At 33.2% G+C, this 17666-nt stretch overlaps 1 protein-coding gene across 1 annotated transcript in view; it reads right to left on the reverse strand.

Annotated features, from left to right (window-relative positions):
• Positions 1 to 17666, reverse strand: part of MDN1 (midasin AAA ATPase 1) — a 178833-nt gene that overhangs the window by 158634 nt on the left and 2533 nt on the right. Inside the window, 1 exon segment of the mRNA XM_051997401.1 lies at positions 1533 to 1759. Coding sequence (XP_051853361.1) covers positions 1533 to 1759 — 227 coding nt within the window.

Raw genomic sequence — 17666 nt, forward strand, 5'->3', positions numbered from 1 at the left:
AATAACAGTGAGGTTTCATGTTAGTACCAGAACTTCATTTTTACAGAGCATTAATGTAAAATGTATCTGCCAAAAGTAATGAAATAGCAACATGATCAAATATATTTATATTATTCTTTAAGTAAACATAAATTATTAAAGCACATTTGGTAAGATTACTACACTTATTTTAATCTCTGTAGATCACACATCCTTCCTTTTAAGAGACTACATACAATATTTCTGCCTTTGTATGAATTTCTCTATCTCCACTCTACAGGACCAGTTTTTTTCCCTTTCTCTTTTATGGCAAATCTCTCTAGATAAGGATCTTTCTTAAACATGACAGACCTCTCAATTATTATTCAACTGGCCCAAGAAAAGTATGTCAAAACAAGGGTAGCTAAATGGCACAGTAGGTTGAGTACTGCCCTGCCCTGGAGACAGAGGGCCTAAGTTCAAATCCAGCCTCAGACACTTAACCCTTACTAGCTGTGTGACTCTGGGCAAGTCACTTACCCCCAATTGCCTTATTAAAAAAAAATTGAAAAAGTATGTCAAAATGGTAAGAGATGTTTTATAGTGCTGTTTATGAATAGACATCCTTCTTATAAAAAATATTAATAATACTGCTACATAGATAAAATTTTTTTCATCCCAGAAGCAGAAAAATCTTCACATAAATACATTTGCTCCTCAATACTGTGAAGCTCAATTTTGCATCCTTTCACCAAAAAATGTAGCTTTCTGTCAATCTGGAGTAAAATAGTAGAATGCAATTACAAGATTGGGGTTGAGAGGTAGAGGGAATGAAAATAAAAACTTTATTGAGACTCTGAGATCATCTAGTCCTGTTCATTTATTTTACATTATGTCATGTCACAGATCAAGTCATCTGCTCCTCAAAGCATAATTATAAAATGTAAAAATCTAATATAACATATTTAAATTAGTTATCTTTATATATGTATAAATTCATGCAACAAATATTTACTAAATATTTGCTGAAGATAAGGCTTATTGCTAAGTATTGCAAGACATACCAAGATAGAATTTCTGATTTTATAGAACTTACAATGGAGAAGACAGAGAGAAAAAAATATTAATGTCTCTGTTCTCAAGTAGTTATTCTACCAGGGAATACATAAGTATAATATGAAGTAAGGAGTGAAGGGGGCAACACACAAGTCAAAGTATATATTTTAAGAGTCTCAGTAAAAAAAAGTAGGTCCAGCAGGCATAAGGGTAAAAGATAAAAACTATGAGAGAAGAGGGTGGATAAAGAAAAGAATGTCAGAATTCTAGATTTGAAAGACGGACATAACCCATCTTTATGTTATATAGTCAGTTCTTTCCTCAAAACCAGAATCAAGAGATTCTGGTATTATTTTGTTTATTTATTTTTCAATTATGAAGTTGTTATTATTATTATTACACCTTTTTTGGTATCTTTATTCTATCTTTTTTTTTTTTAAGACTCTTCGTCTGCTATCCAAGAAGGAATGAGTCAAAACATCACAGAAAAAAATTCATAGAATAAAAGCATTACTCACGGAAGGACATCAGGATGGCTACTGATGAGTTTACTCATGGCCACGCACAGCCTTTCATGTAGATCATGGTTGATCTGACCTCCAGCTTGTATGGCTTCCCTATTTCTTTCGAGCAAATCCAAGAGAATTGGTCGAAGCTGACGACCAATAACGACAGTACATTCTTTATCCAGAAGCAATTGTGATAAAGTACTAAGAATACATTGACGATCTTGCTGAGTCCATGTCTAGGTGAGAGAAAAAAACAACAACAACCTAGTTTTAATAACATGTTTGCACCAAGCCAACCTTCCACTGCCTAAAGAAATTAAGCAAACTGTTTTCCAAGTTTCAAAAGTGAATCCAGCTAAGGAAAACTAATAAAATTGTCTTACAAAGAGCTTTGTTATCTTGCTGAAATTAAATTTTTCTAACACTAATCTCCATTATTGATAGAAATCACCTGTCCAATTTTGAAATGAAACAAAAGCAGATTAAATTTATACTGCACTTGAAAGGGAACATAATGCTTTGCTCACAATGATCTTATGAAGTTATTGCATGTTTTTATGTCCCCTATTTCACAAAAGGGCAAACTGAGGCTAAAATATTAATTAACCTACCCAATATCACATTCTGATTTCCTGAGAAGGAGGCAGAGAGGAAAGAAGCAAAAACTCATTATCCTTTTCCGCTTACATTCTGAAGGGGATTCTTTAACTTATGTAGGTAATTTTAACTTTAGATGTTTTTTTTTTCCTTCTAATTAGAATGTCTAAGCTATAAAAATATAGGAGAAAATAATGCTCTTTCCAGCTATTAATGCAAATGTTACAAATCAAGTTCTTGTGTTATAAAAGATTACAATGTGTCCTAATAAAGAATTTATTATTTGGTTAGAAGTAAAGCAAAGTGTATATAAATAAAGATTTAACGTTTCATATTCAATCTTCTTTGTTATATTCTGAAGAATCATTACATTGGTATTTGCTAAGTTTAGAATAGAATTTAAAAAAAAAGAGAGAAAGCATCAATTTTAAAGAGTTCTCTATTTACTTAACATTAATTCAAAAATAATTTATTATATGCCAGATACTGTGACAGACCTGGGAATAAAAAGATATAAATGCAATAGTTCTTGCCTTCATAAAGTTTACATTATTAATCTATCCTATATGGAACTGTAAAGAATTGATCATTGCCAGAAAAAGCTACTTTCTAAAAGGTCTTGAGTCATACTTCTTTGAAGTGGGATTTGGAATGGAACTTTATTTCTAAACTCTTTTTTAGGTCCCTGAAATAATATGACTATCACAGAAGCTCAAATATTTAAAATTTCCAGAAAACATCAAGTAATCTAGAAATGCTAGGGCAAGGTTGGTAGCTTTATCAGGATCAACATCTTACGTAGTATGACTTTTGTAATACAGATGACAAACTGCCAAGTACTCATTTCACTCACTCAAACACATCTTAAGCATCTGGTCTGTACCAGGTCACCATTTAAGAATCATATTACCAGTCCTACACATGCTAGACAAGCCCTATCTAATCTGCCAAAATTCCCTAAGCATCTGATTCAATTTAACAAACATTTATCAAGTGAAGCACTATGCCACATTCCAGGTATACCAACAAAATCTTTCAGAAACCTTCCGTTCTTCTTGGAAAGATTAGGGAAGGAAGGAGTAGAATACATGCACACAACAAATATGCAAATACCGGTAATCTGAGTAGTGCCAAACCCCAAATTGTGGCATCAAGAAAGGCTTTTGGTACAAAGGAATTCTTTAGTATACCAGTTTGGGAAAAACTGAAAGAGTCATCCAAAAAGGCTATCTCCAAGTTCAAGGTATAAAAGTATAAGCTTATCACCAATCCTTTTTTTGAATGCATATCAGTATTTCCTAAACTGGTCACAGGGGAGTGGAATGGCAAAAATTCACTGATTCTCAATCCTTTCTAAAAAGTTAAAAAAAATGACTTTTCTACAACTCAGAATTATTAGCTCTTACCCTCTAATCTCCAACAGATTCACCTTTGGCATTCTAGTCCAGAAAAGGAGAAAAAAAAAAAAAACAACTCCTGCCAAATATTGAAACCAACTTCTATCCCCCATCCCAGGCCAAGAGGTGGGATAAGTACAAATGTTAAATTTACTACCACACTTGTTTGCTGGTATGGCTCAAATGTTTCTCAGTGATGAGGGAAGGCCTGATTGAGAGAAGGAGGGGCAGGAAGAAAAATGATTAGCATAAAATCATCAATAAAGATTAAAAATATATTAGCAACAGCTACCAAGAAAAATACTTGTACTTATTTCAAAAATCTAAAAAAAATTGAATTGCCAAATTCCATCAAATTCAGCAAGCATTACACAAGTTCTATATTTTCATGCATATAGTATATGCTCTCCTTTCACGCAACATAAACCAAGTCTTACCTAGTCTTCAATAACCAAACTCAAATTTCATATTATTTGTGAAGCACTGGCACTCTGCCTCCATCTCCCTGATCTTTGTCCCTATTGTATAAATTCTTATACAATTAATCCCTTTTATCTACATATCATTCAATTTGACACAATTACAAGTTACCTTCTAGCCTTCACTAATAGTTTCCTATATGTCAGTTATCAATGAGAATTTTAAGATCTCTTAATCATGCATTATTTCTCACTAGAAATAGGGAAGGGAGTCAAGGGAAAAATCTAGGTAATGGGAAAAATGGACATCAATAATAATTTTTTTTAATAGGGAGATCCAAAAGAAGAGAGGGTTTGGAAATAAGTTCAATTTTGAGGATGTCTCTGGGACATCCTGAATAAAATATCCAATGAGCAAGTGGCAATATGTGACTCAAGCCTAGGGCAAGATGTATAAATCTGTGAGTCACCTGCTTAATGACTATATTTAAATTCTTGGAAGCTAAAAACATTGCTGATAGGAAATTATAGAGATAATAAAAGAGAATCTATGGCAAAATCCTGGCAAAAACCCATAATTTGGAGATATGGATGATGAATGACAAAGATCCTGAGATTCAAAAGAATGCAAACTCTTTGAGGGCATTTTTTTTTCCCTTAAAAATTCCCTTTTGACAAGTGGCAAACACTTCATAAATGCCCGTTGACTAATTCTTGCCACATAAGCAGCAACTGAAGGAATCCAGAGCATTTGACCTAGAGGACGGAAGAGGGGTAGAGAAAAGAGCTATCTTCATTTAGCTGAAAAGAAGAGTAATGATTAGCCTTTGTTCTGTTTCTCTCTAGAATGCAAAACTAGGAAACAATGAGTAGAAGTTGCAAAGAAGCAAATTTAGGCTAGATACAACAAAGAACTACTTCAAAATTAGAGCTGTTTTCTTCAGCTGGAAGTAGATTTCTTCAGTTGCAGGCCTTCAAATGAACCACTATCAGGCAGCACACTGAGGAGAAGATTCCGGTTTGTGTATGGGTTGCCCTTCATTAGGTTCTTTCCATCTCTGATTCTATTATGCTATGAAGGACAATACTTATTATATAAATCAATACAATAACTTATCTTATTTTTTTTTCTTGTGCTTTATGTAGGGAAGATTAGATTAGAATATAAACTCTTTGAAGGCATGGTCTCCATAAAAGTACTTATTGGTTGATTGGTAGACTGGTATGTGATACTGTATGAACAAAGTCTGTGTGTTAAATTCATCTTTGTAATTTTTCACTTTTAGCTATGATTTGCATTTTTCTTTTGAAAGTGCAATGAACTAAGAAACAAAATTGATTTATTTGATATGACTTGAAGTAGACATTAGATTAGAACCATCACCCTGATGATTAATCCACAATTTGGCACTTCCAAATCAATTTCTCCCTACAGAGATTTCTTCTGACTGAAGCTAAAATTCAAGAACTTCTAAGAATGAATAATCAATCTGTTCACGGAAGTAGTAAACAGATACTTCCAGATAAGATGTGGTTTTATTGATATTTCTTTAAGTGGTTGTAGCTCCCGAGTTATATGGGAGAATGGGACAAAGAGACACAGTTGTTGAAAGAGACAATGTTAAAATTCTACACCACTCCTGCCAACTCTCCTCATCTAGAAGTATGCAAGTGATAGCAGGATGAGCATCGAATAGATTTGTTTTGAGGGGAAAATTTCAACTCAGTGATTTGGAAGGTGCAAAATGGTAAAGGCCTAATGAGATTACACTTTATAAAAGCCATCTTCAAAGGAAATGGGAATGTTTAGCTAAAAGAAAAGATTCTGATATCATTGATTATAGATGCTTTCTCTAATAATGAAACTCAAAATTTATCAATATCTTCTTTTTGTAAAATTCTTTTGTCCATGCTTTTTCATTAATCTTTTACTGCTGATAGAGGGTGGAGATCTACTACATGAGGATTTCTTTCTCCTTTCTCCTAACATCAAAAGATGTTTTGGATCACAAAATCCAGGTTGTCTACCAGTTTTTCCCTTACTATGTAAGCAGCATTTAGCTTCTCTTTTTAAATCATGTATCTATTGCCTATGTTTGGGGTTCTTATTCATAGGAATTTGTTATAGTCTACTTATGATCCCTGAGTTATATTCATTTTTAACTTCTCAGATACAACAGTAGTGCCCCTATGCAAGTTGTTACAGGATGCTGGTAGAACATTGTTATTAAAAAGAATGGATTTATTGTTTCTGGGAGAAGTTTGGAGGTCATTAAAGGAGTTCTGAGATTTATCAGAGGTAATCCAACCTGAAAGATACCTTTTTTGCATAATGCAAAAAACCTAAAGTCCTAAGCATAAGGTCCATATAAAAGTGGAATGTGACACCTAACAAGGTAAGTGTGTTTCTCCTCTGTAAGGGATGGGCTGGACGGTTTTTCAGATTTCATCATTATACAATTCAGATTTCATTAATTATACAATTCTTTTGATAATATATAAGAACAATGAAAAAAGTCATAACATATGACTTAATAAAGGATGTTCCTTTTGCAGAAACTCATTAAAGATAGCTTGAGACTAAATCAGGATCCCAGAAAAATAGATGGCAATCACATGCAATAGGTATATCATCAGGTTTTGAAATCTATATTTTAGAATGAAAGGGATGGGAAAATAATCCTCTTTTGAAACACGTAAAAACCTCTGCAGTGGAAAAAAAAAGCAGAATTAGAAGTGACTAATCAATGATAACATAAATGAAAACAATTAAAAAGAAAAATTAAAAGAAAAAAAATAAAAACTGAACTCAAATCAAATCCAAATACTGTTTTTTTCTTTAAAATATCTCCCTTGCCTCAAAAATAATAGATTATAAATTGTTTAAAATTCTACAAAATATTGTTCACAGCAGTATTGTGCATTATTGCTATTTTTCTTCCATTTTTACACAAGAACCTGGAGATATAGAGGCTTATTTAAAAAAAATTCAATATCAAGAGAATTAATGAAATATACAAATGAAGGAGGCCTAGCTATACCAGACCAAAACTAAAAGTATCAGTCATCAAAACCATTTGGTACTGGCTCAGAAAAATAGTAGTTAATCAGTGGAATAGGTTAAATTCACAAGATACAATAGTCAATGACTACAGTAATCTAGTGTTTGATAAACCCAAACACCCCAGCTTCTGGGATAAGAATTCATTATTTGACAAAAATTTTTACATCCAAAGGTTCTGATAAAGGCCTCATTTCAAAAAAATATAGAGAACAGACTCAAATTTATAAGAATACAAGCCATTCTCCAATTGATAAATGATCAAAGTATATGAACAATTTTCAGATGAAGAAATTAAAACGATTTCTAGTCATATGAAAAAATGCTCTAAATCACTACTGATCAGAGAAATGCAAATTAAAACATCTCTGAAGTACCACTACACATCTCTCAGATTGGCTAAGACGACAGGAAAAGATAATGACAAATGTTGAAGGGGATGTATGAAAACTGGTTCACTAATACACAGTAAGTGGAACTTACAGCCCAGCCATTCTGGGGAGCAAAATGGAACTATGTTCAAAGGGCTACCAAACTGTGCATCCAGCAGTGTCTCTACTGGGCCTATATCCCAAAGAGATCATTTTAAAAAAGGGAGAAAGGACCCACATGTGTGAAAATGTTTGTAGCAGCCCTTTTTGTAGTGGCAAGAAACTAGAAACTGAGTGGATGCCCATCACTTGGAGAATGGCTGAATAAGTTATGGTGTATGAATGTTATAGAAAGTTATTATTCTATTAGAAACAATCAGCAGGATGATTTCAGAAAGATGTGGAAAGAGTTACATGAACTGATGATAAGTACACCCAAGAGAACATTGTACAAGGCAACAAGTTTATGTAATGATCAATTATGACAGATGTGACTCTTTTCAACAATGAGGTCATTCAGGCCAATTCCAATAGACCTGGGATGGAGAGAGCCATCTTCCCAGAAAGAAGAGAGTGGGGACTGAACATGGATCATAACATTTTTCATAATTTTGTTGTTGTTGTTTGCTTGTTTTTTGTTTTCTTTCTCATTTTTTTTCTTTTTGATCTAATTTTTCTTTTGCAACATGGATAATTGTAGAAATATATAGAGAAGAATTGTACATGTTTAACATACTGGACTACTTGCTGCCTAAGAGAGTGAGGAGAAGGGAAGGAGAAAAAATCTAGAACAGGATTTTGCAAGGGTAAAAGGTAAAAACTATCTTTGCATATATTTTGAAAGTAAAAAGCTAAGAAAAATCATTCAGCAGTATAATAGTCCAAATGATAAGCAGAATTCAATATTCTAACATCTGATATCCTTTTCTGAATTTTAGCTTAAGGAAGCTCTTAGGAATTAAGGAAGACTTCTTAAGGAAGTCTCTTAGGATTAATTTTAAGGCCTTCAGCTAAGATGATTCATAAAAACAAAGCAATTTGAATGAATATAGAAAGTATTTTGGCATACAGGCTTAAAGGCTCCAAAAGATTGGATAGAGGAATGTTGGGAGGAAGGGGAGGAGAAATAATGATTCTATTTCATTATTGATAAAAAGTAAGGAATGGAACCAGTTCTTGGCTTTATAATCTCTTTTTTAGCAAGGTGTCTGGTATATAATAAATGTGCATCCAATAAAGGCTTGTTTCCTTGCTTTCTTTTTCTTCAATTAAGTTATACTTAAGAAATTATTAAAAGAAATTATCCAGAACTGATTAACCTTGCTCATCTATATAAAATAATCTAGTTACCTAGCCAGAAACTTTCCCTCCCACCTTCCAATCATCTCAGGAACCTAGAAACTCATCATATGATGCTAAGTGAAATGAGTAGAACCAAGAGAACATTACACACAGGAACAAGATTATGTGATGTTCAGTTTTGATGAACATTTCAACTTTACAACAATGAGGCAATTCAGGCCAATTCCAATAAACCTGTGATGGAGAGAACTATCTTCATCCAGAAAGAAGTCTGTGGGAACTGAATGTGAATTACAATATAGTATTTTCACCTGTTTTTATTGTTGTTTGCTTACTTATTTCCTTTCACCTTTTAAAAAATTTTTAATCTTATTTTTCTTGTACAGCATGATAAATGTGGAAATATATATAGAAGAATTGCACATGTTTAATCTATCTTGTATTACTTGCTGTCTAGGGAAGGGGATAGGAGAAAAGGAGGGAGAAAAGTTTGGAATACAGCGTTTTGCTGAGGCATCAATGTTGAAAACTATCTTTGCACATATTTTGAAAATAAACTATCATTTAAAAAAATGATGTTTGTATAGATACATATCCATGATAGCAAGCAAAGAATTATAAGTCAGAATAATCAACAAAAGGCAACATAAGGAAAGATGTCTTAAAAGCATTAAAAATGGACTATTCCAGAAACAATATTTAGTTGACAATTCACTAAAAGGGCCCTGAATCACTTTAGTGATTGAATGATTCATAATAATAGGATTGTTAGGGTCTGTTTAGATTTTTTTTTTTTGCTATGATTATCTCACATTAAATTTCTATAATTTGTTTTGATTTGTTATCAATTTAAGTGCAGCTAAAAATTAACAAAAAAGTAATAGTTAAAAAAAATTAATTCAATAGTTACCTATATATGAGAATCCTAAACTTGGAACCTTCTGGATATCAAACTAAATCTAATCATTAATTCAATAAGTGTGACTATAGGCTTATATTCTCAAGCCTCAATTTCCTCATCTATACAAAATTAGGATAATAACAAAATGAAGTACCTTCTTCCCAGAACTATTCTGTTGTGAGGCTCATATGACATATGTAAAATGTCAACTGTGATTAAAATAAGCAATGAAGTCTCATTAAGCCCTACTGATTCAAAATGAAAATATTTTCCATTACTAAAAAAAAGATTGACAATCTCTTTATTCTCTGAATTAAATGACCTAGTTTCAAGTAAGGACATTACAACAAAATAGACACTTTAAAAATAATTTTCCTTTTTGTTTTTTATTTTGACCTTGACACATACCCAGAAATATGAACATTTTCATATAAAGAACAGAAAAAGATACTGAGATCTTTGATACTGAGAATCTATTTCATATAACTTCTTCTTTTAAAAAGTAGGCAATAAATGCAAGTTTCAAATATATTTTGTTTCTGTGTCTCTATGAACTTTGTTCTGTTCTCTTCTATGCATTTTGCTAAATGATTCAGATTCCTTTCCTTTCCTTTTTTTTTTTTTTTTTTTTTTGGCACCACTGTCACTATTTTGTTTTCCCCCCACCCCAACATAACAAGTATAGTCAAGTAAGACTGATCCATATATTGATCATAAAGTTCAAATACTTTGAAAATGTATTGAAAATATTGTTGAAGAATGCCAAGAAATCATTTTCCCATTAGGGAGAAAACTCCCTAAGAAGCTACCACTCACAAGAGTATGTTGAAAGATTACCATTTGTCCCTCCCCGCAAAAAAAGCTAAAGTAACCATATGACTTTTATTTTTCAGAACTGATGAATTACATTGGGGGCTCAAAGTAGGGAGAAAAAAAAGAAAGGAAGCAAAAAAGCAAGGACACAGAACAGAGAAAACTGCTTCCCAAAGTAGCTTCTTACAGGCTTTCCTGAAGACCTCCTGCCATCCCTTCCACATCCAGCAGGAGACCTCTCAGGACAATCCTAGTTAAGTTCCGAAAATCTTGTTTCAACCCTTGTTGAAAAATCTTTCCAAAATATATGACTATAATGAATTTTCTTCCTTTACTAAACAGGCAATACACAATATAAATAAATCTTTATTTGAGGTGTAATGCTCAATGCTTTCAACCACATGTGAAATAACTGGAGACAACCTAGGATGTCACAACGTCAGCACTGGTCATCACTGTCAAACTAGTGTGTAAGATCAGAAGTAGTACTTCTTGAATACCCAAGTACTTGAAAAAACACTCACAATGCTAATTTTTTTCACAATTTAAAGGACTTTATAGCTTACAAATTTCCCTCTCCCAATAAAAAATCTGTGAGGTAGTCAAATTAAACATTATTCCCCATTCCCAATTGATAAATGACAGTTTTCAAAAGAATCCAAAAGTCATGTGGAAAAAATGCCACAAGAGAAATGCATAGGAAATTAACTCTGAGATTCTACAAATTGTCAAAAATTAAGAAAAGAAAAATGACAAATATTGGAAGAATTGTGAGAAAAACAGGTGCATTGATGCATTCTGGACTAAGAATTGGTCCAGACATTCTGGAAAGCAATTTTGGAATAATACCCCAAAAGGTAACTAACAATAAGTTGATTAGAGAAATGCAAACTAAAACAACTGAATAACATCTAATAACTATTATATTGACTAAGATGACAAGAAAAGATAATTGCTGGAGGGAATGTGGGAACACTGGGACATTATAATGCATTGTTGGTGGAGGTGTGAACTGATCCAGCCATTCTGGAGAACAAGTTAGAACTATATCCAAAGGACTATCAAATTATGCAGGCTATCAAACTGTGCACAGTCTTTGATCTAGCAGGGTCACTACTAGGTCTGTGACTCAAAGGGGATCATAAACAAGATCCATAGATGCAACAACGTTTGTAGCAGCTTTTTGTGGTAGCAAGAAATTGGAAATCGAGTAGATGCCCATCAATTAGGGAATGGCTAAATAAGTTATGGTATACAAATATAAAGGAATATTATTGTTCTGTAAGAAATTATGAACAAGCTGATTTTTAGAAAAGCATAGAAAGAGATACATGAACTGATGCTGAGTGAAGTGAGCAGAACCAGGAAAACACTGTACATTAATAGCAAGATTATGTAATGATCAATGATATTTAGCTCTTAGCAATATAATGATCCAAGACAATTCCAATAGAGTTGGGATGGAAATCTCATCTGCACCCAGAGAAAGAACTATGGAAACTGAATGTAGATCAAGGCATACTATTTTCACTTTTTGTATGATTTTTCTTTCTCATGATTTTCCCCTTTTGTTCTAGTTTTTCTTTCATAACATGATTAATGTGGAAATGTTTTAAATGATTGTACATGTATAAATTACAATATCACTTGCTATCTTGGGGAGGAGAAAGAAGAAAAAATCTGGAACTCAAAATCTTACAAAAATGAATGTTGAAAACTTATCTTTACATATAATTGGAAAAATAAAATACTACTGAAAAAAATAACTAACAGTAAATACCTTTTGACCCAGAAAAACAAGACCCTTTTACCCAAAGAAATCAAAGAAAGAGAACAAAGCCTCATATGTACAAAAATAGTATATAGCTGCTTTTTTGGCAAAAAATTAGAAACTAAAAGGATGACTATCAACTGAGCAATGGTACAGAATTAAAGGGAAAATACTACTATACATAAGAAATTACGAAAGGGCTAGTTATAGGGAAACCTGGAAACACTTGTTGAAATAAATGCAAAGTGAAGTAAATAGAAAAAAAGAAAACAATTTACTCAACAATACAAAAGCAAATAATTTTTTAAGATTTAAAAACACTAATCTATTTAGTGAGGAACCATGATTCCAGTATATCAATGATGAATGCATGCTAACCACTTCTTGATGATGATGGACACTAGGTATAGAATAAAACATACATTTCTGGACATGGTCTTTGAGAGAATTTGTTTTCCTTGATTATGCACATTTTTGATAAGGGTTTGGTTTGGTTTTTTATGAAAGTGAGAGAGAAAGTAAATGCTTGTTAATTGAAAAACAAAATTTTTGAGAAATTTTAAAAGAGAAAACTGATCTAGCTCCTGTAGAAAAAGCACTGGTTTTGGAGTAAAACAAAAAATAGTAGTTACTGATTACAAAGTACCTGAAGGTGAGAACATTTTCTTTTTTTCTTTCACCAATGCCTTGCCAAAAATTGCACTAAAGTTTTCAGTTATATTCCTGTCTCTAGCCCTTTGTCAGCTTGGTAAAGCTAAGCAAAACAAATCATTTGAGCGCTCTGAGAAGCAGCTTCCTTATCTTTAAGATAAGATATAACTGGACTCCATAGCTAACGGGAGCCTAGTGAAAAAAGATTGCTTTGTATACCCTTGAATGTACTATTAAGGTGAACTGTCTTAAATGATTTGACTTTTGTTAGCCAATTACAGTCATATTTCAAACCCAAGTCAGTTATTTCTTAAACATCTATTTGTTTGTTTTTCTTATCTTAAGGAATAAAGGCTGCATCCAGAATCTGAGGACCTCTGCTCGACGCCACTTGTTACCTGGGTGCTTCCAGAGAAATCATTTGCCCTTTCTAGCCTTCAGGTTCCTAGCCTGTAAAATGAAAAAGATGTACCACGAGATCTCCATGATCACTCTCAATTCTAAATCTATTATTTTATTGACCTATAAATGTAGAGAAACAAGAAAGAACTCTAAAGAATATGTGAGTGAAGATGAGGCCAAATCTATACTGGATTGGTATAGGCCAGACACCACAGCTGATGCACATTTTTTATGAGTTGCTATGGCTACAAGTGGCCACAGCAAGTTGCTATAGTTACCTGATAGCCAGCCTAAATGAAAAGCCCAGATAAAGACTGGGTCTCATTAGCTAACAGGAAAACACCAGGCCTGTAATAAAGCTTTTCCAGCATGATAGAGCCTGCAAGAATTTTTTTAACTGGAATAATCTCCTAAGAATCTGAAGGTGGATGACCCAGTCATAGAAGCAAATAGATAAAGCAGACTAAAGCCTTCTGACAATTACAACCTGATTATAATTCAATTTCAAATAAATACTATTTAATTAGGCAAATATTAGACATCTATTAGCAAAGGTTTGAGGGAAGATACAAAGATTAAATAAAACATAAAGTCTGTGTTCTCCAGCTTTCAAGTAGTTCAACTGGAAGGATTGGGGGGGGGGGGGGATTACAAATAAAACAAATAATCAGCTGGTGTGATGACAATAGAGGTTTGATCAGGAGTGGGTATGCTCCCTGAGATCCTTTCCATCTCTAAATCTGTGGTATTGTAATTCTATGATTGCTAACCACCTATCTCCTATGAAAAGAAACAAGGTACTTCTGGGAGTCAGGTTTACTCCTGACAATCTATCGGAAAAAAGGGAGAGGGAAACCCATAGACCTTCTAGCTTCACTTGAAAGGAGTAACTTTCTGTAGTCATGGACAAATTCTTTCTTTAGCTGTGACATGGAATCGTCTCCTATGACTCCTACAAGCTCCTGGATTGAGTTGAAATCATATCCCTAAAACTACATTTATTTCATCATTAACATGTTGCTTCTTGTATGAAGTCAACTGTCAGATGAGTTCATATGGTGCCCCTTATTTAACAGGGCTCTTGGGGTTGAATTTTCCTTCCAGGTTTTATTCTGCTCCAAGATGAATTTTAACTATTCCCTCTCCCAATTAAAAAGTAATTTTTCCCTCTCATTTTACCTACCCAATTCCAAAAAAAGACAAACCAAAAAATTTTTTTAAAAATCATTACAACAAGTATGCATATTAAAGCAAAACAATTCCCTTAAGTTGGCCACGTCCAAAAATATGTCTCATTTTGCATCTTGAACCCATCACTACTGTCAGGAGATGGGTAGCAGGTTTCAGATAAAATATTTCAATACAGAAAACTGTGTATAGCAGTAAACCCAGGCTTAAAATCTTTTATCCATTAAAAGAAATTAATCTAACAGCGGCCAAAACAGCAATATACTTCCTTGTTTATATTCAATTAAGAACTCTCCATTTTCCATTACTAAACGTGAATAGTAATGGTTAAATCTATTTTTCTACGATCTCTTTATCTCCCCTTAGGCTTGACTGAATTTTTTTAAAAGAAGGGCTAATGGAATTGATTTTTAGAAGCAAGTCAATAGAGATCCAACTTGTACCTTCCATCAACATGAAAACCACTATGTATTGAGAACACTAAAAGTAGTCACACAAATCTTTTTTTATATGCCAATGTGTGCTACACAAATATGCCATAGTTCTATATGTATCCACAGCAAAACCAAATTGTGCTTAATAAAAGTTAAGTGGAAAACTGTACTGAGCTGATGATTTCCATGTGTATTTAAGATATATATGAGCCTTAATAATGACCATTATTTAACTTGTGATGCAATTGTTCAAATCAATAAATTAACTAGGCCCCTTCTGTACACAGGGTACTGAGAGTTATTTTCTATATGGAAACAATTCATCTAATTGAGAAGCCAAGTCAAATACAAAGTTAAATGATAAAAGATTTAACAGTTCAAGACAATAATAGAATAGCTATCACAAAGCAATACATGATTAATAGTCACAGGAACTATACAGATAATAACTATTAGATTAGAGGGAGAAATTCAATTTTCTGTTAATGACATTTCTCCTCATTTTCCCAATCATTTCTGATTCTTCAAATTTAATGTCAAATCCCAGTCTATACTTAAAAATGCATCTCATGTTAGTCGTTATGCTATCTAACTTCAATTGGACTCTAAAATAGCAATTATTTTATTCTTTTAACTTTCTAAACTTTAAGATAGGGGCAGGACCTATGATTTCATTGATATAGAGAACTCAAGGGTGAAGACACTCCCCTCTCCTAATTGTTTTAGCTCGACTCTCTTCAATTACTTAGAGCAGGACTCCTCCCAACAGCTTTATGTTTACACAACTCCAGGTATATAGGTACATAAAAGAGGTATACAAATCAAACATAGCTGTGTGATCCTGGGCAAGTCACTTAACCCCAACTGCCTCAGGGAAAAAAAAATCAAACATTTATTGACAATAAGATATAATTTCATGACTCCCACCTTCAGTTACATGACTCACAGTTTAAGAAGCGTTGATGCAAAGCAATGAGAAGTTAAGTGGCTTCTTCAGAGTCACATACACAGTATACATCACAGGCAGAATTTGAATCCCAGTCATTCTGGCTACAAAAATAGCTTTCTAGCTTATGCCACAATGCCTCTATGTAAAGAATTCTACAATTTCAATAGACTTATGATGGAAAGAGTCATGTGTCTCCAGAAAGAGAACTATGGAGACTGAAGGTAGATCAAAGCACAGTATTTTCAACTTCGTTGTTTGCTTGCTTTTTTTTCTTTCTCATAATTTTCCCTTTTGATCTGATTTTTCTTGTGCAACATGATAAATGTGGATATATGTTTAGAAGAATTGCACATGTTTAATCTATATTGAATTTCTTGTTCGGAGGAAGGAGAAAAATTTGGAATACAAGATTTTGCAAGGGCGAATGTTGAAAACAATTTTTGCATGTATTTTGAAAAAGCTATTATTGTTTTTGAAAATAAAAATAAAGAGCCCTATGGGCAGCTAGGTGGCGAAGTGGTTAGAGCATCAGCCCTGAAATCAGGAAGATCTGAGTTCAAATCTGATGTCAGGCACTTAATACTTCCTAGCTGTGTGACCCCAGGCAAGTCACTTAACCCCAACTGCCTCAGCAATAAAATAAAATAAAGAGCCCTAGATGTGAATTAATATGAATTATTGAAAGGAATTACAAATGTCCTCTTCTTAATTCTTTACCCATTCATCAATATCTTGCCTTCTATTTGAGCTATGAATAGATGCCAACCTGAGAATCCCTTCTTCTACTATAAACTTTTCAATTTCTTTACATATCCTATTATCTTTCATTTCAGTCTCAGAAGATGAGGTTACTGTTCTTGTTGGGCAAGTCATAGAAAAATCTCCTCTTAGCTCCTCTTCCATCATCATGCACTCACTCCCTAGCAGCAAAAATACTCAGGTTTCCCCAAATCTAAAAAGCTTTTTCTTGACCTATTATAATTTTCTTTGTTGTGGCATTCACTGCCAAACTTAAAGGAAAAAAAAAAGGATGCTATTATTCACTGCCTCCATCTCTTCTCTTACTCCTGACTCCTGAAACCCCAGCAATCTAGCTTCTACTCCCATGATTATATTCCCATATAGTATATGACTATACTAGAACACCGCTTTCTCCAAAGTACTTATCTTTAGGAAGACAACCTAGCATAGTTTACCTAATATTAAATTTGAGAGTCCTAAAGGCTTGGACTTGAAAACATGTCCGAATTGATTGTGTTAAAAAAAAAAAAAAAAGCTACAATTTCCTCAACTAGAAAAAAAAAAGAAAAAGAAAAGTGACAACTCATTTGTGATTGGGAGACTATATAAATAATAATTCAGATTCCAAGAGCTAAAGGACTTTTTGGTCTTCATCTTCCAGAATCTTATTCACCATTGTTAAATATCCCTCCTCCCACAGCAATCAGACATCATCTACCCAAATCTTAAAAGTGGGAGTACCTACCAGGTTCACTTTTTAGCCAATTAATTCACCTCTTCTTATACACATTGAAGCCTGTGGTCAGTTCACCCACCTTCCAGACTTCATTGTGCTCTCTACACAAATAACTCTTAATTATTTATCTTCACCCCCAATGCTCCACCACTACCTCCAGTCTCTTTCCATTGCCAAATACCTCAAATACAACATGACCAAAATGAAGTTATTTTCTTACTCCAAATCCTCTGATTAATCTCTAATAGAACCATCATCCCTTTATTTCTCCCTACTTCACACATCTAATCAGTTGATCTAATTAATCAATTAATCCTATTCTTCTTCAATATTTTTTCCCAAATATTGATGTGGATACTTCTTCAGTCCAAGAATATAAACAAATCCACAATTTGGTTGATTTCATGAGC

Source organism: Antechinus flavipes, chromosome 4 (assembly GCF_016432865.1).
Source record: "Antechinus flavipes isolate AdamAnt ecotype Samford, QLD, Australia chromosome 4, AdamAnt_v2, whole genome shotgun sequence".
NCBI classification, from domain to species: domain Eukaryota; kingdom Metazoa; phylum Chordata; class Mammalia; order Dasyuromorphia; family Dasyuridae; genus Antechinus; species Antechinus flavipes.